Source organism: Homarus americanus, unplaced genomic scaffold, assembly GCF_018991925.1.
Source record: "Homarus americanus isolate GMGI-L3 unplaced genomic scaffold, GMGI_Hamer_2.0 scaffold41027, whole genome shotgun sequence".
Lineage (NCBI taxonomy): Eukaryota > Metazoa > Arthropoda > Malacostraca > Decapoda > Nephropidae > Homarus > Homarus americanus.
The window spans coordinates 1,626,849-1,652,467 of record NW_024745073.1 but is presented as its reverse complement, the minus strand read 5'-3'; the positions used below and the strand labels follow the sequence as shown (position 1 = coordinate 1,652,467).

Below are 25,619 nucleotides of genomic sequence, written 5' to 3'. Positions count from 1 at the left end.
CAAGCTTCTCCACCTAGTCACTCCTAAGCACTGCGCTATACAACAATATATATACAAAAAGCGCATCGTGAGTTTCTATTCTACCTCATTCCTGAGTGTGAGATATCTCCATATACGTACGTACGTTTGTGTGCCCATACTAAGATAACAGGCCACATACGGTACGCTACAAGTACATCTAACGAGGATTTCCTTGCTATTAATTATGGTCTGGTATGCAAAATAATTTTTTATTCACTTCTAGGAATGTAAAACGCCCTGGAGATGATGATGGTGATTGTTCCTTTGGCATTATTGTTTTCTGGTGAACATTTAAAATGGGAAAAATCGCATTGTGGTCACATTCTTATTATTTTAGCCAAATGTGTAACCATGTAAATTGTATATAGTGTATTTGACTTACATAACATACAGTATCATTGCATACAGTAAGCAAAGGGGTAAGTACACAGTATATTCGTACTCCTGTACTTACAATGCGACACGTCACGCAACGCTGTGATCAAATCACCGAAGCGGATCTAGCTCTCAGTCCCAGCAGTCTCCCACTCAGCCTTGTGGAGCTGATGTATCCCAGTGCGCACGTGGTGAAGTGAGAACCCGCAAGCCCAGGATTGGTTAATTGAAGGTGATAGACTGCTGTTGGCCATTTCCACTGATTCGCAATTCGATGGTAGGTTTTGTGTAGTGAATCACAATTTTGACATTCTGTGCATATAGTTTTTTTGTGAATCATGCTGTTGCAGCTGTTGAATTATATTTCGTATGGTGGACGGATTGACATGTTATACCGTGTTCTGGATCATACTGGTATAATATATTGTGGTGGAGTATATTGGTGTAATATATTTTGTTGGCGTGTACTGATGACGTGCAATGCGGTGGAGCATCCTGGGATGTTCGTTCAGTAGTGGAGCATAGTACTTCCTTGTAACAGCTTGTCAAAGTCCAGAAAATGTTAAATATTTACCTAAGAAGGTATGTGTATAAATCTCGGAACCTGAGAGAAGGGTATAATAGTAACATGTACTAAGGGTGGTGTACTCTCCACAGCTAGCCAATCAGCAGACCCCGGTACCATGGCACATCTACCGTCCACTATCACCCACCCTTGTGACCACCTCACCGGCGACTACAAGACATGGTGAGTCCTCTGCCACTACCAATAATGACGTATACGTTCTATCCGTTCCTTACCATACAACTCTTTACCTCCACTAGAACCACTTCACTATCTCACAACTCACCATCTGCACCACTTACGTCTCTACTATGCAACTTTTCTCCACCACCACTTCTTACCACCTGTTCAACCCACACCACCACGTTACCTTTCCTTACACACCAAATTCTTCCGCTAACTTCTAGCTATACAAGAGCCACTCAGTAACAATGACCACTACGTCAGCTTATATAGTTGAAATACACCGAATAGAGCTTAGCAGTCTATTTTATTTACCAAAAGACAAGAGTTTAGTAATACTGTACTATTATCCATCACAGGATTCTAATAAATCTACTTTTACTTTTACTTTTATCCTCCTCACCACTGATCGGCTCGTTAGCCGCTTGGGCGATCGGTCACGTCTCTGTTACGGACTGTTGGCAAGTACTGGGCATGCACCGGCTCCTGAATGTAATGTACCTGAACCTGCTCCAGTGTTGGTCAAGTCTGGTCTTGAAAGAGCTCACACTCGGTGCCGTCACAACACTTCCTGGCAGATTGTACCAAGAGTTCACAACTCTCACTCAGAAAGTTTGCCTGTGTCTGACAACACTGTCAAGTTAATACGGTGACTGCGTCAGCACAAACGTTAACATTAATGATGTCATCGATAAATATATGTAATTAAGATATGTAATAAGCTAAAGTGAGAAACTAGGGTAAAATTGCCGTTTCGGTCATGTAGCGAATTTAGGATTTTAAGTTTTGAAATCAGTAGTTTAGACAATTCTAAAACACTTTTCCTTTATAGCGTTTTCGTCGGAAATTTATATTTTTCGAGTATTTTAACCGATAAAATTGACAACAATATTACTTGTTTAAAGTGGGCAGGCTTTAAATAGAGGAAAAATGTGGGGTAAAATACTAAAATACACTAAACAAACTTTTGAAAATCTCACTCAACGCTTCCTACCTCTAAAAATTCTAGAATTATAAAAGAAAAGGAAAAGTAATCAGAGACGTGACCGATCACCGAAGCGGCTAACGAGCCGATCAGTGGTGAAGAGGATAAAAGTAAAAAGTTAACCATGATTGCGGTGACTAATAGGGTGTTTTCGGTTTTTACCTTTTTTTTTACGAGGGTTAGCCCACATCAGGGCCTGGGGGGCGAAATAATAATAATAATAATAATAATAATAATAACAACAACAGTAATATTAACTATTAATATTATTATCACTACAACAATGGATAAAATTAATAGCAAATTAATAAAAATAAATAAAATAATAATAATAACCATAAATAAATACAAAAACGAAAAAAAAATCAAGAGTGAAAACGATATACTGTACTGTTTGGTAGCTGCTTACTACCTACTGCCTGAGGTAGTAATGTACTAATGTGTCGGTGTTGTCTTGGGTGCTCAGGTGAGGAGGGATCCATAAACTCGAAAGTGATTCTCAACATTTTTTATAAGTGAGGAAACGTTAAGTAAGGTTTTGAAATTTTTTTTTTTTTGGGTATTATTTTAAGTATTTTACCCCACATTTTCCCTTTCCTTCAAAGCCCTGCACACTTTAAACAAGTAATGTTGTTGGTCATTTTATTGATTTAAATACTCGAAAAATTTAAATTTCCTACGGAAACTCTACAGAAGAAAAGTGTCTTACAATTGTCTAAACTACTGATTACAAAACTGAAAATCCTAAAATTCGTTACATGATTGAAATGATAATAATATCGAAACCATTGATTCAGAGATGCATTTATTAATTTTTAATGGTGTATTATTAATGTATTGCTAATATAGAATATGTATATATAGACCGTAGTTGTTGAAGTATATTAGGTAAATTTTAGTTTTGGTCATCCCTATATTTAGATATCCAAACCTACCTAACTAACCTAACCAACTTAACCTAATGTAACCTAACTTAACCTGGCGGACGCTCGCCCCACAAGGGGTCACAGCTCAAGATTGAAGAAGCCGCAGGTCCAGAAAACTGTCAGGGCAAACTTTTTCTGAGTGAGAGTTGTGAACTCTTGGAACAATCTGCCAGAAAGTGTTGTGACGGCACCGAGTGTGAGCTCTTTCAAGACCAGACTTGACCAACACTGGAGCAGGTTCAGGTACATTCAGGAGCCGGTGCATGCCCAGTACTTGCCAACAGTGTGTAACAGAGACATGACCGATCGCCCAAGCGGCTAACAAGTCGATCAGTGGTGAAGAGGATAACAGTAAAAAGTAATGTAACTTAACCAACCTAACGTAATGTAACCCAACCTAACCTAATGTAACCTAACCTAACCTAGCCAGAGAACCCGGGGACTATATCTAACCTCACCTAAATTTCTACGATTCTCCAGATGACCGAAACTAAAATAATAATGTATATTATAATAACAACTGCTTGTTAACTAGCCTTGTGACATGTGTGGACAGGTTGTCACGGGCAGTGAACGTAGATGTGGTGGTGATCGGCGGTGGTGTGGCTGGCCTCTCAGCGCTCAACACTCTATTCACCCACGGAGTGAAGGACATTCTACTGCTTGAGGCTCAAGACCGTCTCGGGGGAAGAGTGCATACCATCAGGCAAGGTGAGCTAGAGAGCATGAATGGGGGATCTAAAGCAGATAAAATATACAGTACATGGAGAAAAGGTGAACTACATTGCATTGATTGGGACCAAAGAGTACACATAGACGAAACCAGAGTGCACACATTGGTTAATCAGATTGTTAGGTTAACCAGAGCACACACACTTTGACTGGAATGGATTCACAGGTTAACTATCATGCACATACAAACCAGAGTACTGTTATTATAGTTGCGGTCATCCGGGGAATCTTAGGAATTTAACCCCCACCAGAAAGGGGGGGTCTGGGGGGGATGAAGCCTCCGTGATTAGATTAGATATAGCTCCTGGGTTCTGTGGTTAGGTTACGTAAGGTTGAATATCTAAATACAGGGATGACCGAAACTAAAATTTTACTGGTTAGGTTACGTTGAAATTATCTTTTTCCAATAGGTTTTGAACGATTCTGACCTGCATTCCTATCTCATATCTAAAATTTACCATAATTGCCATCCTGCTAAACTGTGGGAGAAATCATAGTTTATTAGAAGTAATGGTAATGTTTGAGCAGATGGCTAACACCAGAAGGAGTTGTTCGTTTTTTTCCACAGATGTTCTTTGGAAGATAGTAAGTAATAAAAATGATAGGTTGGTTTGGTCATTTTTATTACTTACCATACTATCATCCAAAAAACATCTGTGGAAAAAATAAACGCAATCAAACAACTCGTTCTGGTGTTATCTATCTGCTCCAGGATTACACTGAAGTACAAGTAATTCTGAAATGATCATCATATTTGTGGTAACTTAATCATGTACTGGTGGACAGATGGAGTGTTGGTGGAGGAAGGGGCAGAATGGATCCATGGTGGGGAGCAGAATTCCCTCTACAGGCTGGCCACTAAGCTAGATGCTGTAGACACCAACCTGCCTGATGATGCTTGGGGTAATTTTGTACTTTTCTCTGTCGTTTATTCTTATTATATCTTTCATATGCCATCTGTATTTATATTTCTGTATGTCTTATATTTGTATTAAAACTCTTTCATGGTCTGGCAGGTGAGGTGTACGTGCTGGGGGTAATGTCATGACTCATTTGTCTCTAAGTACGTACTATAGGAACTGTTGCTTCTAATACAGGGCTTTGTTTTAACCCTTTTATGGACAAGAGGGTTAAGTCATTGCCCTGAAAGGGGTTAAACTAGTGTATCATTATCAGTGGGTTAAACATCATCATCATAGGGTTAAATCATTTTCGTCAAAGGAATTAAGACATTGTCAGGAAGAGGGTTAAACTAGCCTCCTCAAATAGTTAGACTATCATCCTCAAAGCATTAAAGAACATAGTTGCTATGGGGAGACATGCCCAATCACTTAATTAGTCCCTGCAGTTAACATTGAGGGTATATTTGGGTTCCAACTCTAATACAATAGTTACAATACTCTACCTGTACTTAATTGGTAACACACAAATCACAGTAGACAGTAGACCAATCACAATTGCTTGAGCATCGTTTTCTTCACAAAATACAATAATTAACATACTTTACATACAGTGGCATGTATTCCTAAGAAGCAAGGTAAGCATTGCTTACCGTATAAAAATTCTTTCCGTCAAAATTAATATATCTTTGTTTAGTTAACATATTATTTAATTGTATACAGTATAGAATTCTGGATTTTTTTTTTTAATCTCAGTGAATTTAAACCTGCTGTGTACAAGGAGTCCAGACTTTTGAAACTTGCAAGACAAAAGCTTTTGCCACATGAAAATCTGTCCCTCGAATAGGCATCATTCTATTTGCGGTAATCTCTTCTGCCCTCTTGCAGGTTAAAATGATATGCCACTGCCAGACATAAACTGAAGAATATGCATTTAAATTATATTAACCCACTTTTTTTCCAAAATCCATGTCCAGTAAATAGGATTCAGATCAATCTAATATGCTGTGAAAATCATTCTGATGTTGGAATTTCCCATCTATAATAAATTTTTGTCATCACTGAGTAAAATTCCTTTTGCTAGAGATTTGGGCAACATAAGCCCAGCATACTCCCAGTTGTCCCTACCCTACTACAGCACTGCAGCATTACCTGATCAATCATAAATTCATAACTGTAAATTTACAACAAAATATTTTTAAAAAATGATTTGTTTTTAATAATTAAAATCTAGTATTTCATATTACAATTGTAATGCACATATCTCTCACCAATGTGTGCGAATTGCTAGTAAGCTGATCAGTAATGAAAATAATATAAAAATAGTGCTGAAAATTTATTTTATTGGGAATTAATCTGAAATAAGTTATAATGTACTGAGGGTTGCTAATTATCTAACAAAAACCTTATCCAAATGCCTCATTGGTGTCATAAAGGAAGGTATTAAAGATGAATGAAAAACAACTATTAATTATCTAACCTTTTTGTTCTGTTTAACAGTTTTGCAGACTACTAGACTCATAGTGCTGTACTGGAGAGCATTGATAGTGTTATTTGCTTATCCTAGCATTTTGTCACGTCACATCACTGCATACTTTAAATGACACATTGGACAAGGTTCACCTGTCAGATATCTGTACCAAAATATTATGACTCCATGAATACTATTTTCCAAAACCCATAGTGTTAAAACATTTAATTTTAATACTCAAGTCTTTTGGTTCCCTGAAAATTTGAATTTGACTGCAAAGTACTACTGCTTAGTACAGTACAGTGGGGTATGCTATAACGAACGTAATTGGTTCCAGAACCTCGTTCGTTATAGCATTCGTTCGTTATAGGATTAATCCGTTCCAGGCCCCCAAATACAACCACTTAACACTGAAAAAATTATGTGGAAAATGTAAAAAATACGGTACTTTATCTTACCTTAGTGTTATTCAGCATGCAGGTACCCCTAAACACTGGCACATCACTATCACTTCCACTGGGAGTCTTGGCTTTAAGGTCCTCAAACAATTGTCTGGCCTTCTCACAAATTATAGCTTCACTAATGTTACCACCTGCCATTTCTTTCTCCTTTATCCACACTAAGAGTAAATTTTCCATCTCTTCAATCACATTACACTTTGCTTTGCTAAGTCTAAAGATTCCCTTAGCCACTTGCACAGTTTTTAACTCCTCTTTATTCTTCAAAATCATACATATAGTCGATTTAGCCATCCCATATTCATCACTAAGTTTCGCAATGCTTCTTCCATTTTCACTTTTCTTTATAATTTCTTTCTTAGTTTCAAGGGTTATTAGCTTTCTCACTCGCTTTGGACGACTCATTGTTACAATTGTATACTTGTATAACAAAATAGTTATACAAATAACGCGAATTTCCACATCAAAAGACGAAATTTCAACAATAACAGTGGTGCACTGGCTACACAATGAGACAAAGATGGCGCCTGACGCTCTTGTTGTGGGTCGCGGTACAACAATATTCATGCGCCAGGCGAAATAGTCCCGTATTCATCTGCGTTCGTTGTAGGAGTTGCGTTCGTTATAGCATTCTCAATTTTATAGGTAAAACCGTTCGTTATAGGAATATTCGTAGTAGGATCCGTTCGTTATAGCATACCCCACTGTATTATGAAGTTCATTCCTGCTTTTGCAAACCAAAACTGAATGCGATAATCATAAGGTGATTAAGTTTTTATAGATAGTACTGTACCGTACAGTAAATGAAAACAGAACATATCCTATTGAGGTAATATTTACTTTTTTGTATTGTTTGTGAAGGAAATCAGGAAACATTTGCCTAAAATACTGTAGCAGTCTAGTCGTGCTTTTCTAGACAAGGAAAAGAAGGAAGGGTGAGCTATTAGCTAATGAGATTGAATTAAGAAGAATGTGATTATTTTGGAATACTGTACATGGTGTATTAATGTAAAGACCGACCCGATTTTAAAATGTACTGTATATATACCCTCTCAGCAAACTTCTATATTTACTATTCTTAATACTGTACTGTATAAACTGTTTTCTATACAATACAATACAGGTACAGTATATAATTCTAGAAATGAATCCAGACTTATACAGTACCCAGAAACCAAATGTAAGGGCAAAGAATGGTTTCTTCCAATGTTGATTTAGATGAAAAGAGATGTACAGTAATACAGCATTGCAGTACGTATAATGTCATGTCACATTCTGTGATGCAGACCACCGTTTTGTGACCCAGGATGGCAGGCTGGTTGACTCGGAAGTCTATGAATTGGCGGAGTTGCTGATGAATAAGTGTAAAGAAAATGGGATGCTGGTTCCCTTTTACAATACTAGCTATGGCCAGTACTATATAGATAGGTAGGTACCTCCACTGCTTCTACCAAATTTGCGTGTGTGTGTCTTTGTTTGAGTGTGGATGTTTGTGTTTGTACAGTGTGTGTGTTTATGTTTTTGTGTGGGTGTTTAAGTTTACAGGAGTATATACACAATACGATGTAGTATATTTGTGAGGGCATGTGTGAGTAGATGCATATTGTGTTTGTAGATTTGTCACATTACATTGTACAGTTAGAACTTATTGTAGAGAATATGTAGTAATAATAATAACAACTTCATAATGTAATAGTCCGTACTACAGTACAGTATATCTACACCTGTCCTTGCTGCATTATTTCTCATTTCAGAATTCAGGAAGCTTATAGGCCTGGGAACAACACTGCTTCAGGGAAGGCTCTTCTGCATTATCTGGAGCATGTAAGTCTGAAACAGGTTTTTTTTTGGGGGTTTAGATATGACATCACCAATACCAGCAGTAACACTTATTGTAAATGACAAAGACAATAAAAATTATAAAAAAGTTGAAGCCTAAAAGTTAGTTTTAGAAGTACTGTACAGTAATTGACCCATCATCTAAGTTCTGCTCACTTTTGGCATCCTTAACAAGCATCAGAGTATGTGGAAGTTGATTTGTTGCAGGTTGTTAAGTGTTAGTGATGCCACCTAATTCATAAATTCTCTGCCAGTTGTCTTTGTGCTCAAAGCATGAGTCATTATTTATAAATTTTTGTCACACTCTTTCTGCACAGAAGTTAGCGAAACAAGAAATTTTAGCTGATATGTTCTATAGAAGAAGTGATAACATTATTGGTCCTAGTGAAAGCTTTATCCTTATAGCTGTACCTTATGGCTTTTGGGGAAGGAAATAATTATTGTTAAGAATTAATGCATTAAGCCAGCATTCTCAAAGCTTTTCTTCATCAGATGGTTAACTATGAGGAAGGAACAGGCAGTTGGCAGGATATGTCTGCCAGGGATGCTGACCAGTTCATTAACTATGGGGATGACCACCAGTGGCAGGATGGTTATGACACCTTAATTTCTCAACTCACGGTAGGGCAAGATCTTTTTATAAATTACCTTATGCTTAAGGTAGCTCATACTGTATTAAATTCAGGTAAAGGTGATAAGTGATCAATGAATACCTAGGTAACATGTTAAGATAACCATTATTATTTACCTTCAAGTTTTAACAAGTTCATAATTTTCAAAATAAGATAGTAGAATTGATTACCATAATCTTTGGCCCCATATCAGATTAATTACTTTCATTATGTTCGGATAATTTATTTGATTATTTTCATCATGTAATGAATGTTTCGTTTCTGAAGGTTGGATAATGGGATTCATTAATACTCTTCAGGTGATAGATAAAATCCTCATCATGCTCTTAAACTCATATGTATCTTGTGCAAGGGATTCCATAGTTGCTTTTATGACCCCTGATGCCGAGTGTGCTATGTGGTACGCATTTACCATCATTTTGTTCTTCTTTTGTGCATTTGAATTATATCAGATAGATTCAGTTACATTTTCAGCCATACATGCCCAGTATTTTGCATTATACAGTGTAATTCCATAACAGAGAACAGGCTGACCATTTGACTAGTTATTGAGCTTATCAGTGGCAAAGAGGATAAGTAGTAAATAGTAGTGATATACAGTAACATTCCCTCACCTCTTCAAGTCTTACATGAGTGTGGTATCTCATATATGGTATCAGACATCCCTGTTTGTGGAGTGTGTGATTTTCTAGTGCAGAATGTCAGAGCAAGATAATTCATTGCATTATGTCAGATCTCCCAAGATTCTTGTACATCTAAGTACTATACATTATTTTTGGCATAACAGGTGGGCATTCCTGACTCAACAATGAAATTATCCTCACCAGTATGCAAGATCTTTTGGGACACTCCTGATCAAGCCCGGGTGCTGGTGGTTACACTCGAGGGTGACACCTTTCTGGCCCAGCACGTCATTGTCACTGCATCAATTGGCCATATACGAGAGCGACACAAACATATTTTCAGTCCTGAGCTTCCAGCAAGTTTAGTCACAGCTTTCATGGTAAAAAAAGATAAAATCTTTAAATACCCAGATCTTGATGTTGCCTGTGATATGATTACATGCTTTACTTTTTACTTTTTTTTTTTTACTTTTATCCTCTTCACATGCATTCATTGACTGCATTTTATTGACTGAAACTTAATGGAAAAAGAGTATTTATCATATGAAAATTTTTTAAATTGTTTCAAGGAACATTAGTAAACCTTATTGCATTACTCGAATTAAAAAAGGTTTTATTCTTAATCTGTGTGAATCAGTGTGTTGAAGAGTTTTGCAATAAAAATATTGTTTAAATAAAGTACAGTATGTGTACCATATATATTTTTATTTAAACTGTATTTTCTGTATTTAAATTGAGTACAGTAAGTATAGTACATACTAACATACACAGTAGAAAATTTCTATTGTCTGAACAAAATTTAAGTACTGTACAGTAATGTAAACCCAACTCCTCCCCAGGCTGTACATCTGGGAGTAGCAAATAAGGTGCAGGTGGGCTGGGATGAACCCTGGTGGGGAACTGACCCACTTGATCTTCACATTATTTGGACCACTTTTGACCTCCCACTGGACATGGTAGGTAGACTTCACAGTGAATTTGGAACATTTTGTATTTGTCAAGAAGTTTAAATTCACCCTATTTTACAAGAAATTAATTTAAATCAGAATTATGTATGCCATGCTATTTTTAAATATTATGCAATATGTTGAAACAATTGTACTGTATTCTGTATAGTACAGTATAACATATATTTTTTTAAATCCTCTATGTTTCATGAAAAAAGTACGTTACTATCTTTTACATTAAACTAAGTTCATTAGTAAAAAAAATGTGTTCATAAGAAATTGTTTTCACTTGTCATCCTAGTCATGGCTGTATGGTGAGGTGAACATATACAGCATTCATCGTCATCGGGGGGTGTTGCAGCTGTTTGTCACAGGAGCTAATTCCATTCACGTGGAGAACTTGCCCGAGGATATCATTAAGAAGCATGTCCTCTACCTCCTCAAAAGAGTTACTGGTGAAAACATCCCTCAGCCCACCTTCTTTAGGAGGTGAGAACTTAGTAATGTTATTGTTCCCCACTGACAGAAGTGGTGAATTAAGGCATTCGGCTTTCTGTCTCTTCATACCTCCATCCTGGTCATCACTTAAAGAACTATTAGATATATCTTATTACTTTATTGCAACATTCATTTGCAGAATGCAGGATTTTATGAGTGGGGTGGATTTTGGTGACACAAACATAAATTCATTCGACAAACAGTGCTCACCGATCCTGAGTCAGAAGCAAAAAGAAGAATGTCCAGTGTACCCTACTGAACATTGTAGGTTTTTCTTTAGGTACTCTGATTCCCTCCTTTACTGACATTGATCCATGAAGGGCAAACTTCCCCTTCTCCAAAAGTATTTAGAATGAGATGTACAGATACCGGGTAGGCATTTTGATGACAAGGTAGGATTATGGTGAGAACTCAGTTAAGACCTCAGTAAGCCTCAACTAGCAAGAATTGGTTACCGGTAGTTACGGACACCGGGTGATACACTGATGAAGATTTGGGGGTATGGTGCTTTCTTACCATGTTTACTTATTTTTTTCCAGGTCAAGGTGGAGCAGTAACCCTTGGACACGGGGATCATACTCCAGCTACATAACTGTATCTGGGGCCAAAGCAGGAATACACCATCGTGACCAATTAGCAGTCCCACTCACCAACTCCAAAGGCAAAGCAGTAAGTGCAGCTTCATCTTTACTTTATCCTCTTCAACACTTGTCGGCCGCTTCGGCTAACTGTTGGCAAGTCTTGGGCATGTACTGACTCCAAAATTAATCTGTATCTATGCCAGTGTTGATCAAGTCTACTCTTCAATGAGCTTACATTCAGTGCTGTCAAAACACACTCTGGCAGGGTGTTCCAAGAGTTCACTACTTTCACTCCAAAAATGTTTGCCCTAACAATTTTCTGAACCTGTGGCTTCTTTAACTTTAAGCTGTGACCCCTAGTGGGGCAGGCATCTGCCAGCTACAGGTATAAACACTTGACTGAGTAATGACATCGGAGATTTTTATAGACTTAAGTCACCCCTTGTTTGCCTAAAGTATAAGCTGAACAACTGCAGGTATTCCAATATCTCTGGTTAACTTGAGATGCCATTGTGAGGGCACCTGTCTGGTGGACTGGACCTCCTTTGGACATTTTCAATCAGCTGATAGTCTCTAGCATATCTCGGGGACCAGACAGTACTCCAAATGGGGAAGCACCTCACTTTCGAGGATCGTTATGAGGGATGGACCATCAAGGTTGTGAATGTTCTGCTTATAAGACCAACTAGCTTAGTTGGTTGATTCACCTTCTTCTCCCAATGGTCTGAGTACTTCAATTCGTTGTTCACTTACACACCTAGGCCCTTTTCACATTTGGTCTCTGTTAATGATGTTTCCACATCCATTGAGACATGTAATTAAGTTCCTTATTTTCATATCACTTAAGTAAACAACTCTTCAATACTGTACTGTATTGATGATATTTCAAGTAAAAATAGTTTAAGAAAGAAATGTGTGCTTGGAATATGATGTGGAAGAATGGTTAAAATTTAGCAATTGGTGGCACATTGATAGCTTGCATGCCTCTCACTACTGTGTTGTGGGTTCAATCCTGGGCCTTGGTTAGATGTGAGAAGGTTGTTATCTAGTGTGACCTTACCAAACATTGCACTTTTCTCCAGGTACTTCAGTTTCCTCCTGTACCATGACTGGTCAGTGAGGGCCATTACAAAGTAACAGACCAGCCACTCGAACAGCTAATAAGCCAATAAGTAGTAGAAATCATAAAATCTTATAAAATAATGGTTATTTATTCATGTTGAACAACAAAATGTGGATAAATTTCATAAACTGTGTTACAAATTGTTTTCAAGTGATATGAATATTGCAGGTGGTGGTGTGGGCAGGAGAACACACCCACAACACACGATATGGTACTGTCGATGGTGCCATGGATACTGGCAAACGTGAGGCTCTCAGAATAGTCTCCTTAATCAAGTCTTCATCTTCATTGCTTCCTGCTGTTGAGAATTAACCATCCCTAAAGTCCACATCCTGACTTCCTTCCTGCACCCTTTTAGCACAACATACCGATACACAATAATGACTTGTCTTGGTAATGTATTCCAAGAGTGTAAATCAGCATTGTTTCAGATTACAGTATTTATATATAAGGTATATATATATTTTCCTTTTCACAGTTGTTGTACTTGTAAGGATAATTCATTTTACAATAGCACACATTTATCTTGTTTTTTTTTTACTTTTATCCTCTTCACCACTGAACGGCTCGATAGCTGCTTGTGCTGTCGGTCACATCTCTGTTGGCAAGTACTGGGCATGCACTGGCTCCTGAATATATCTGAACCTGCTCCACTGCTGGTCAAGTCTGGTCTTGAAATGGCTCTCACTCGGTGCCATCACAACACACTCTGGCAGGCTGTTTCGAGAGTTAACAACTCTTACTCCAAAAAAGTTCACCCTCATAGTTTTCTGGACTTGCGGCTTCTTCAACCGTGAGTTGTGACCCCTTGTGGGGCAGGTGTCTGCCAGCTACAGGTATGGACACTCGACTTTGAGATGTTTATATACCTCAATTAGGTCCCCTCTTGCCCATTTGTTGTATAAACTAGGCAGTTGCAGGTGCTCTAATCTCTCTGGGTAGCTGAGAAATCTTTCCATTGATTCTAGCACCTCATCTCGCTATCCAAAGGTGATATTCCTCATCTGAATGTTGGTCTGATCGAAAATTCAAATTGTGCACTATACCCTCTCCACGCTAATTTTCCCCATTTATATTATTCGCTAACAGAATGGATTTCAAGGAACTAACCCATTCAAGTAGCGAGTGATGCCTCGCCTCATCCTTGCACTAAGAAAAATTATTCAGAATTAAGAATAAGGGTTATTTCTAAGTATGCCTCCAGCCATCTCTATTAAACCTATATTTTCATTTAATCCTGCAACATATCCTTGTACTGTTTGACTTGGCATTCTTTACTAAACTATAAACACAGTAAGTAGATCTTTCCAAGCCAAAGATGATGCATCCCACACTAGATATTCTCCTTTGAACTCATGGATATGTTTTCTTTGGAGGATATTGTAGTGAAAAGGATATACAATGCTTCAATTTTATGTTACATAGTTTTATTGTTGGTAATTATGAAAATGTATTTTCAAATTGGAAATTGTAGTTTTCCATCCTTTTTGCTAATTTTTCTTTACTTTTAAGAACTAGACAGTCATAATAACAGATCATGGTAGTTTTAACATGTTATCTTGCTTTAATAGGTGAGATTGTTGACTTTTTTTATCATAAATCATTGTCTATAAGTACTAAGAATTGTGGTTCAAGAGTTACAAACCTTTCAAAGTTATAACACCTGTAAGTAAATAGCTGTAGTAACTTACTCGTTCATAGGTTTATATTCTGAGAACTTTGGATACAATAAGTTTTTAGTGCAAAGCATTTTCAGGAGATTGCATAGAAATCTATTTTTAATAAGTTTTAAACCTTGAAAATATTGAACTCAATGAGCAAACAGATCAGGTTAGAACATCACATTACTTAGGATTGATACATTATTGAAAAGACCAATATTTTTATTTTATTTTTAAAACAACTATTGTAAGTACTGTCTAAAATTATGTATTACACATGGAGCACAATGGTGTACCATTAATTTTAACTAAATTAAATTTAGGTTTGAAACATGTATTTTCACAAATGATGAGCTTGTCATCTGACAATTTTGTACACTTACGTAAAGTTTATCTGACTTAAATTTCTTGACATCAAAAACCAAAACATTAATAAGAAGTGACCTACAAACAAAGACTGACTTACACAAAGGCTTGCTAAGGTCATGCTACAGTTTATTGCTTTTGTCATTTGCTATTGCAAAAGTTACTAACTTTGTACTACCTTATGGAGTTACCCTAAGTGGCTGTGCATTTAACTATACTTTAACAATCAAAACTTGAGATATGATGTACTGTTTTTCTAGAATCAAACTTTGTAATAAAAAAAATAACACCAATGGGCTTCTTAACAAGATTTTTTTTTTTTTTTTTAAATTTAATATTTAGGTGATTTATTAGTAAGCTCCCAGACTAGACAGTATTTACTGTGTATCTGAATGAGCTACTACTGTATATGTATATACAGTGTTATAATATTATCCATGCATTAATTCTGCCCATAAAAGGCCAACTTAGAAGCCATCAATGAAAATTCTGTAATATCACACAGTAGATTTGGCCGGAACAGTTACTATAATGATTGTCCTTGATGTTACAATTAGGAAAAGGGGGATAAATAATTATATCATAGTTATCTGATAGTGGCACACTGTACACATGAATATCTGTGCTGCAATGGTCCTGCCAGTACATACAGACACTCAATAGTACAGCACAAACTTGGTGCTCTTCAATTTGCTTTACTCCAAAGGAAGTACAGTATTTTTATCTAAATTATAACCATTTGAAAAAAATAAAATAAAAATAATTCAATCAAAAAAGTAAATCTGGAAAACCTTATGTACAGTACAGTATACAGGTATACACTACTTTGAAAACAAAAGAGTGGCTTCTATAAATTTAGTTTCAACTAATGGAGGATAAGAAGAGAGTACAGTACCTGCTTGTTCTGTAACAGGTATAATTTTGGAGCATTATGTCTTGTCTTTAACTTCCTCTCATGCAACAAACTGACAACTCCTGTCATGGCATTTTTCAGTATAGTGCAGCTTTGTTTAAGATATGGAGTTTATCAGTCAAAAGTTTATTAAAATAATAGAGTAGAACAGCTTGCTAACACTTTGCTGAAGTGGTGGAATGCAACATGATGCAGCAGCAGTGCACCACTACAAGGTGGAGTCATCGTGGATCAGGTGAGGCATGGCAAAGCGGACCCTCTCATAACGTAACTGAAGGGCTGCTTTGAGCTCCAGCCAATGATCATAGTCCTTAGTTTCTGCCATTACTTTTACCTGAAAGAAGCAAATATTGTATAAGTATTTCTAATACAAATGTACCTGTACCTTACTTAAAAATATTATGGATGGATAATTTAAATGTCATGACAGGTAGCTTTTAGAAGCATGAACAGTACAGTTCAGTATACAGTACTGTTATTTATTTCAGTACAGTAATTTTGAAAATACATCTCGGATGAATAGAAGTACAGTATCTCCAAGAACATAAATTTACATAGTAATTTGATTTAAAAGATAGAAATAATGTAAATAATGGTAAAAAAAAATCTAAAGAAAAGGTTCCTCTAAAAATTAAATAGCATTCCAAAAATTCTTTGGATAATTTGAAATGCCCTGTATGTGCCTGTTCCAACCTGGTCATTCCAAAAAACAAAACCCATGAAATATTGTTAAACTGATACAGTATAGGATTAATTCAGACATCATGTGCTGTAGTAACTGAAAGAAATTTAAAATTTCACAAAACACTCATGACAGAAAATACATGTACATGACAATGCTATGATGGGAAGTACAGTAGTGATACAAATCATTCAGGTATGTTGTACACTTCTTTGTTGAAATATCAGTGCACCCAGTCACAAGAGGTGTTTTAATACACAGCAATATATAACCATTGTCCAAGGTTCTGCAGATTATGAAATAAGGTCAGTACAGTAGGTGTGGTACTTGTGAACATCATATACCAAACTTGGTTTGCTTGCGTGGGTTATTAACAGTTTGCAGGCACAAATCAGTTAAGACAGGCAGAGATCACCAAGTTATGTATATATCCTTAACATAGATAAACTGAGTGAACTAGCTAAATGTAACAGCCACTTCAATGTTGAGACAATTTGCATTATACAACAAAATTTTATAACTGCATATCTAAGAGAATTCTGGAAAAAACAAAGATTAGTCTCTTGTAAGTCATCAATGTACAGTACAGTATATAGAATAACCTTCACTAGCATCCTGGAAGATGTCAAAATAGAATTTAAAGGATATACCAGTTTAATGTCACAATTTGTTAAATTATTCTTCAAGTTAAAGAGTCTAACAATTAATATATTGTATACCCCAAAACTATACCTGACTTAGTAGCTAGTAAATATATCTGAAGTGCTATACCCCTGTACAGGCATACCTCTTAGAATGCGATTTCATTATACTGTAGAGTATAATGCTATTTTTTCTGGAAGAAATTTTTATTTAAACAAATAAATTATTAAATTATATAAAAATGTTCCTAAGTTCCATGCAAAACCATGCAACAATTAATATTCTCCTTTATTCTGAGCCATGTGCTTCAGTGCCTCCTCTGCCAGTTTTGATCACTTCTGGCACGTGTTTACAATAATATATATACTATACTGTGTTACTAACTCTATTTTTAACTTGCCTGTATGTTTGAACCACAATGTCTAGAAAAATGCCAGCAAGTGATATTGCTAGTGATATTCCAAAACAGTCAGTGAAAAACATCAGAATGGATGAAAAATACAGGTCATAAGATGTGTGGAGAAAGGTGAGCATCAGATTGGAAATGGTTGTAGCTTGGGTTTGGCTACATCAACCACCTTTTTAACAGCAACCAAGACAACTTGTTCATGGAGCATTTTACTGGAGAAGATGGAGAGCTGGTTGGACATGAAAGTGGTGTAGGATCATTTTAGGAGACGATGGTCAGTCTTACGCATGCCCCTCTGAATACACTGGTGAGTACCTAACGTATTGTATTTTTTCTGTCCAGTATTATTTAAAAATTATACTTTTGTTGCAAGAAATACTCCTGTCCCAAAGACATCTCTTAAGGAACCACATTACACCGACCTCTTGTCCAGCTATTTCTTTTAGTGCTCCATTCTCCAGGAGTGTTAAAAGAGGTGTGCCTGTACAGTATAGGGTACTTGATAATGCCCACAAATAACATGGTGAAAAGGGGAGAAGTGGTACTTGGAATAAGAATTAGGAGGAGCATACAATATCTGATAATTAATTTATGCAAGTAAGTTGTAACATGGATACACCACTGCATGAAGTGGAGATTTATAAAACTAACTAGAATCTGAAACTAAAAAAAAGTATCTAAAATTTCTATTGCACTGTACTGTATAACCAAGTCTTTTCTGGGTAATGTGTGTATAATCACCAATGTTTTTAGTTGTAGAAAACTCGAGAAATTCCTTGACACTGACAGCTGGGCCTGTCATACTGATTAATTATATCTTGCCATTACAACCATATACCTTAAACAAAGATATGTGAAAGGAAAAGCTGCCATTGAAGACTGATGAGCTGTGTGCACTTTGCCTATTCACTGCTGTTAGCCATAGTGGAACTGCCTGACCTAAGCCAATAATAACCAGCCAACCTCATGGCATTTCCATTTAGAGGATGGAGCCTGAAGGGTATCAGCCACCTAGTACTGTACAGATTTTTATGAAATGGAATTCCTAGGATCCATCATTTATAACCTCATGTCTGTTCTAGGCAACTTTTGTATCCAGTGTCAACTAGATAAAGGGAGGAAGAGATAAAATAATCTCCCAAGTGGTAATGTGACACGCACCCTATAAGGTGCATGTACCCTATAAGGTACAAAATATACATCTTACAAATTTCCAAATGCCACACAGTCCCACTGCACTGACCCAAGCTTGGTAAAGCTTCCTAGAGGATTCATACTGTATGGGACCACACCAAATACCTTGTAAAAGTGGCATTATTCTTAGTAGGGTGAATAAGTTTCCGGTGTGAACTTTGCAAAATTTAACAAAAAATTATGTCCCTTCTTTCCAACTCATGTCAAAAATAACAATTACTTCAAAAAAGATCAATCTAAACCTGAAGAAAAAGAGGGAACCTGAACAGGCCCTTGGTTATAAAATGGGTTTTCATGTTATAATCATCCTCCTTTATTTCTTGCCACATATCCCTGCCATATTAATTCACCTTTATGAGGGCACTCTCTTTGTAAAAACTCTCATTCTTTAGATAATATAACAGTATAGTCTACTCATCTTCAAAGTCCAAATCCATTTTCCTATAAACAATAAGTATTTCTGCTTCCTTTCCACCATTCTTGCTGCATGCTTTCCCAAAACACCAATAAGGCTGTATCCATTACCTTCAGCATTGTCTCTTCGAAGCTATTTTAGCCTTACACAAAACCAACCAATACAGTATTGTACTCTACTGAACAGTATATTGCACTCTTTGCAATTATCATAATACATGTGACAATATCCTCTATGATAAAGCTTTTCTCTATTTAATAATCACAAAAAGAAAACTTAAGAATGTAACATTATCATTGGAAATGTGGTGAAATTTACAAGTACAGTACTGTACTGATAAATGAATATCACAAAATACATTTGCATTACCATCACACTGCAATATCTCTTAAGATATATGCAAGTAGCCCAAAAATTTACAGAAATTGGGTAATTTGAATACAGTACATCATACTACAAAGAAAATTTGTTGAGGTATCTACGAATCTACAGTGCTTTAACACATCAGTCATAAAAACCAAGTGCCGTCTTGAAGGACTGCAAAACAAAATTCATGCTACTATACTAAACAAAAAAATTACAAGAAAAATACAACACACAATGTACGTATGCATATTCACTTACACCAAGCAGGGGCGGACATTGCAAATTTAAGAAAGAAGGCAAAAACATCAACCACTACACCTGTTCTGAAACTGAAGTGGGAAGAACATAAACACGACTATCTACCGTAGTGTTCAAAATGAGCACTGCACGGGACTAATATTAATACTGTATATAAAAACCATACATACTCAACATAAATATACAAAGATGGGAAGAACCACTAGATAATTATTGGCTGCCCCCACTGGTGGTAGACTGAGTGCCGAAGCGCAGTATCTTGTACCGCTGTAACAATGCAGTACGTAGCTCTTCTGAGTGGTCTCTGTCCCTCGTCTCACATAGCACCTTCACCTGTGAGACACCACCACATGCTATATCTATATCTGCACAATTATGAATTTGTGCAGTCACTTTCCTTTTCATCGACAAAAACTGTGCTTCAAAATAACCTTTCCCCACAAGATAAACTCCTTTCACAATCACTATGCTGTTACTGTATATAAAAATGCCACACAATGAAAGCAGTATCATTTTCAGTCATAAATAAAACCTGACCTATTTCAGTTTACTTCAGCACAAAATTATCATCTTTCCTTCATGTAAACACAACCATGGTATCACAACTCAGCAACCATGATCACCACTTTTTTAACCATATACTAGACCAGTGCTTGTACAAAACTACACTATTGTTATGAATACTAAACAAATACTTTATCATGACCAATACCACTACCTCTGCTCAAGAAAACCAATCTTATTAGCACCACCACACCATGACCATCACCACCGTACCACTACTTTACACAGTTATCAACATCGAGTAATATCCACTTCATATACTGGAAAGACCATTATTATTCATAAATTCAGATACTGTAAGCACCCTAATTACTCTGGAGTGGCAGCTTAGTTCAGGGCTTTGATAATTCAGTGCATATATTCATGACTAAAAAGTTGATTATAGCACATGAATAATAGTGATTACATCATTATGAATCATTAGCACCATTCCTACTCCCTTCCATCAGTCTACAAATTGACAATAGAAACCAGCGTACAAATAAAAAACAATTCCACAATGTAAACAATATAAACCAAAGCACAAATTTAAAAACCCATTCCACAATATAAAAACAGACTCCAGAGTACAACAAAAAATAAATAAATAATAATAAAATCCACAAAATGAGCTCCTGCACATTATAATTTCCTGGCTGAAGGAGTTTACTGTACTGTACAGCCAAGTTGCTTACCAAAATTATATTATCAAGATCACATGGCAAATGATGGTCCTCATTGAAATACAGTATTAAATCTCTAAACTTAAATACATTTCATATTAGTGAGATTAAAACTCCAGTTTGCTTGTATGCTTCATAACTTACTGAGAAGCCCTTCATACCTGTTCACTTAATACATGACAAATAATTAACAAAGACATAAAAAAAACAGAGAAAGCAAAATGAATGGAAACCTGGGATTAACATGTACTACTGTACAGTATCAAATGTTAACTTTTACCTTCCATCATTTCTCTCTCTCTAAAAAAAAATATATATATAAAATTATTGGGCACATTTGAAGCTAAGTTTTACATGTGACTCAAAATCTATCATAATTCTCAAACAAAAAAAGTAACTAACAGTAGTATTCATTGTGAAACTCAAAAGTCAACCTTCAAAGCTGTAAAAAGATGAGGGCCTTCAGATCTCATGTTACTGAAATTTCTGAGGTGTATATCTTTTATACAGAGGTATGTATTCTAAATTTACCTGTAGTGATTGTCAGAAGACCTGCAAGTTTGCCTACAGTGCACAGTGATATATATTTCAAGTACAGTACAGTATAAACCAAATGAGTAAAGGGTTAGTCGAATGTGATTAAATAACATCCAGGTGTCAATGTAAATGGTGTTTTCACCAAACAAATATGGTTATGATGGCATTAAATTATCTGGGTTAGCAACATGGCCAATATTCACTACCAAGAATGTGCTATAATACTTATCAGACCAAAAATAAATCCATAAAGACTGAGGAAACTTATCAAGCAGAAAAAAAAATATTCATGTTGAGAGGCAGAAACACAATATTAATGCTACATTTTGTTGAACTTTGGAGAAGAGGAAAATGAGTCCACAGAATCTATGAGGAATAATCAGGTTGAAACTACAGTAAAATGGTCATGAATTACTGTGCAGTACAGTATCTGAATTTCTAGAAATCAAAAGCTATAAGTCTCAAATGATTGAGTCTAGTACAGTATTCCTGTATATCCTACAATATTTTTCATGATCTATATGAGTTTATCTAATAAAGGGCTATAAATCTAAAATTACCTGGGCTAGCAGCATATCTAAGAAACTCGAGCAATACCCGTCATACTTTTCACACCAAAATTGAAAACAACCCACAAAGTCTATGGAAAATTAGCATACAGCATCCAAGTCTATCATGAACTGACAGATGGACAGACATCATCACTATTATAATCCCTACAAACTTAAAAAAAAATGTTAGTGACTGTTAACACTAACAATGACTATGACACTGAGGTTTGGCATAAGCTTTCCTGCATTTCATGCAGGCAAGATCTTATACTTTTGGTATTTAATTGAACTTTGTTCACTGTACTGTACTTCTCTAACTTCATGTTTCATAACATAAAGATAAAAGGTACAGTATTACCCTTATGATTATTTAGATCAGAGTTAAACTTCCATAATTTGCTGCAGAAAAAATAATATCTGTTTTACACTCACATGCACACCAGTCACTAACTGTAATGACTTTAATGCAATACATTCTACTGTATTACAAAAGCTGGATACTAACTAAAAATCTATTCTGTTCATATGAAGTAATGTTTAATGAACAAAGACAGTAACAAACAAACCTACATTTTCAAGTTTAAACACAAGTAGCTGGTATAACAGCACATGCCCTTGACACAAAGAGAAACACCTGACCTTTTAAATTTCAATGAGCATAACTTGTTCAGTAAAATGAATCCTCCACAAACTCTGAGGGCAGCTTAAACAATAATACTGTACAGGTATCCTATTTAAGTTCAGTACTGTGCAACAAATATCTTACTAATACAATTAGGACTTGTTGAGGAGGTCAACACAAAATTGCCCACTAGTGGAGAAGACGTGCTGCACACACCTGTAGCCAATATAATTGCCATATCACCCCACTCTTTTAGTCCAGGTCTAAAAAAATGGATTCACCTTAATACTGTAATCAAAACAGAACTATCTAGTAGGAAACTACTCTTTTATTAGTTTAGTATCTTTTTGCCTGATTAACAAGACCACTAATAACAACATTGTTTTTGTGCCTCAATGCAACTGACATTTTCTTTATTTAGTTTCCTCTATCCTTTTTGGCAACTGTCAGCTTACTCGTCAGTCAGGTGGCCTGTCAGTTCTCTCTTACTCATTGCTGGCAAGTACTGGGCTTGCACAGGCTATTGAATGTTTAGAGCTCATTCCTAGGCAGGTTATTAAAAGTGTTCACAACTCTTACTCTGAAGAAGTTTGCACTGTCAGTTTTCTCTCCAAATAGCATCTTTAAATTAAAGCTGTGACCTCAGGTGAAGCACCCATCCACTAACTCCACATATGTACATTTGACTGAGGAATGTTCTTTCAGGTGATTTTCAGTTACTCCAAAAAGGTGAAATCTGGTAATTAATTAAAATACAATCCCATCTAACATCTGAATTCAAAACAGATGACAATGTGCTTCCACAATTTATGTCTTCAGACAAACTCAGGTACATCTCGATGCTAATGATGCAGTCTCAAGACTCTCATTATGTTTTCATACTGACAACATTAAAATTATTTTGAGTAATATTGTATTGTACAGTATATAAGTTACTCTAACATTGTTCAAAGCATGTCTTTTCTTTAGTTTCTGGTACCCATTAAAATTCATACCAGCAATGCCTCCAAATTCATTAATTTCAGATCAGTGATTACTGGGTGCTTAATCACACTCTTTACTCAACCTCAACATACATTCATCCTGTACACCTTCTCATATTACTTTACCTCTACACTGAAGATGTCACTCCTGATCCACGCTCTTTCATGAACCATATCCTTAATGGAGACGCCCAGGTTTGCCAACAGCCGTGTTAACTCAGCGATTCCTGAGACACAAAAGTGAGACTTAATTTAATCCTACAAATTAGTTTAATGTTAAATCTGACAAAGCAGAGATGTATTGTTATGAGTAACATTTGTAATCACAGTTGTGGAATACTTGCTAAAGTTCATAAAGATATGTAAAGGTACTGTATAGCAAATTTAAGGTAGGATATACAGTACTACAAAATCAGTTTCATTCATCATCTTCAAAGTTAACATTCCCTTACTAAGATTCCTGTTTTTAGTTAATTTATTAAAATTTAAGAGCTACCCTTCATGCTAAATACTATACTCTAATTATATTCCAGTCTGACTATTTAACTTGCTAACTACCAATTCTGTCTTATATATGACAATCGACCATCTTTTCTGCTTCCCTCATGCTCATTATACTAACCTCCGGGTCTATCACTGACAGTGACAGTGAACTTGACAAGACGGCCATCTGCGGCAAGACCACGCTCCAAACAGCGACCCAATACTGTTGTGTCAATGTTGCCTCCACACAGGGGGATCACCACTCTGGGATAGAAGTAGGTAAGATTGAAGTTAATAGGACTCAATGAATAACCATCTATGTTATATTATAGAATTGGTTGTAGAATTCTTATGGAGGGAACTATCCATTTTTTTAAAGTAACTTTCATGTAGACAAAATTACGCTACCTCTTAAATCTAACTTGAGTCTATGAGTTGTTAAAGTGACACTGCCACTGCTAGTCATGATTATATCCTAAAAGGTATTGCATAATAGTAAGTGAAAAGAAAATAAACATTACATTTACAAGTTGCCCATCTACAAATAGATAATACTGTAATGAAACACTGAGTGCTCAGTAATATTGCTTCACATTGTGTAATTGCAGATTTATTATTGAGATTTACCTCTTTCCCTTGAGTTCCGGCAGTTCCCCAGCAAGAATAGCAGCAAGGGCTGTGGCTCCTGCACCCTCAACAACTGCTTTCTCACACTCAACTAAGCGTAAGATGGAGATGGCTATCCATTCCTCCCTCACTGTCACAACCTTATGATGTAAAAATTTTATTCCATGGCAGATATATGAATCAGATAAATACTGTATATGATATCAGAGAACATGTACAATACTGTACCGTAGTTACAAATGCAACTAAAATGTACTGTACAAGGAATTAAGACATTTCACTGTAAAATTATCTGGCATTGTGACCCATCACTCTTGTACATTACCACCTTAACTCACCTTATCGACCAGCTTGGAAGCAGTAGCAAAGGCATTGATGCCAACCATGGGAACAGCCAAACCATCAGCCAGTGTGGACTCGGCTTTCACATAAACAGGTCTTCCAGCCTTCATGGCAGCACTGAAGCTGGCACATTTTTCTGATTCCACACCCTACCAAGCCAGACACACAAATGAGGTTTGCTAATACAAATTTCTAAAGCTTATTTTATTTTTTTATTTATTTTTTTTTTTTTCATAATTATTATTCAAAGATTGCCTAATACTTTTACTCTACTAATAAAGCCTCATTGGGAACTTCAGTGAGAGGAACAATATCCTGGGCACTGAAGAAACAGGAGACAGCATGATGGCATTTACCATTTGCAAAAAAGCCTCTCATTCACCTTTAATAAGAAGAGTTGGCCTAGTGTGTTTCATTGAAGCCAATGAATAAAACTGATTTAATTGTAAATCCTAATCTTGTACCTTCTAATGACTATTGCAAG

At 36.1% G+C, this 25,619-nt stretch overlaps 2 protein-coding genes across 7 annotated transcripts in view; one reads left to right on the top strand and one right to left on the bottom strand.

Moving 5' to 3' along the window:
• The first annotated feature begins 519 nt into the window (after positions 1-519).
• On the top strand, positions 520-25,585 carry LOC121878335 (peroxisomal N(1)-acetyl-spermine/spermidine oxidase-like). Of its 5 annotated transcripts, XM_042384492.1 has the most exons (12): positions 520-673; positions 1,054-1,144; positions 3,612-3,766; positions 4,574-4,690; positions 7,902-8,043; positions 8,370-8,439; positions 8,947-9,075; positions 9,874-10,089; positions 10,549-10,665; positions 10,958-11,145; positions 11,694-11,823; positions 13,027-17,505. In XM_042384492.1, exons 2-12 carry the CDS (start codon positions 1,080-1,082, stop codon positions 13,168-13,170), a joined length of 1,473 nt encoding a protein of 490 aa, XP_042240426.1. In that variant the 5' UTR covers positions 520-673; positions 1,054-1,079; the 3' UTR covers positions 13,171-17,505. The 5 variants fall into 5 exon arrangements, with proteins under 5 accessions (XP_042240426.1, XP_042240429.1, XP_042240428.1 ...); XM_042384495.1 differs by lacking the exon at positions 3,612-3,766; XM_042384494.1 differs by lacking the exons at positions 520-673; positions 1,054-1,144; positions 13,027-17,505 and adding exons at positions 2,492-2,644; positions 17,712-25,585.
• LOC121878334 (nascent polypeptide-associated complex subunit alpha, muscle-specific form-like) overlaps positions 15,196-25,619 on the bottom strand; it is a 28,973-nt gene continuing 18,549 nt past the window's right edge. The window contains exons 10-14 of one of the 2 annotated variants that reach the window (XM_042384489.1): positions 25,132-25,284; positions 24,794-24,933; positions 24,306-24,430; positions 23,810-23,910; positions 15,196-16,132 (exon numbers count right to left, since the gene is read on the bottom strand). In XM_042384489.1, coding sequence (XP_042240423.1) covers positions 16,007-16,132; positions 23,810-23,910; positions 24,306-24,430; positions 24,794-24,933; positions 25,132-25,284 — 645 coding nt within the window. In that variant the 3' untranslated portion in view covers positions 15,196-16,006. Of the gene's footprint in view, positions 16,133-19,961; positions 20,098-23,809; positions 23,911-24,305; positions 24,431-24,793; positions 24,934-25,131; positions 25,285-25,619 lie in introns of those variants that run through there. The other variant, XM_042384490.1, reaches the window with a different exon arrangement.

Bases quoted from the DNA above. Each gene is read 5' to 3' on its own strand.
- LOC121878335 (XM_042384491.1), top strand. From the start codon at position 2,568: ATGTGTCGGTGTTGTCTTGGGTGCTCAGGTGAGGAGGGATCCATAAAC. The intron at 8,440-8,946 runs GTAAGTCTGAAA...TTTCTTCATCAG, and splicing joins TTCTGCATTATCTGGAGCAT to ATGGTTAACTATGAGGAAGG. The intron at 10,090-10,548 runs GTAAAAAAAGAT...ACTCCTCCCCAG, and splicing joins GTTTAGTCACAGCTTTCATG to GCTGTACATCTGGGAGTAGC.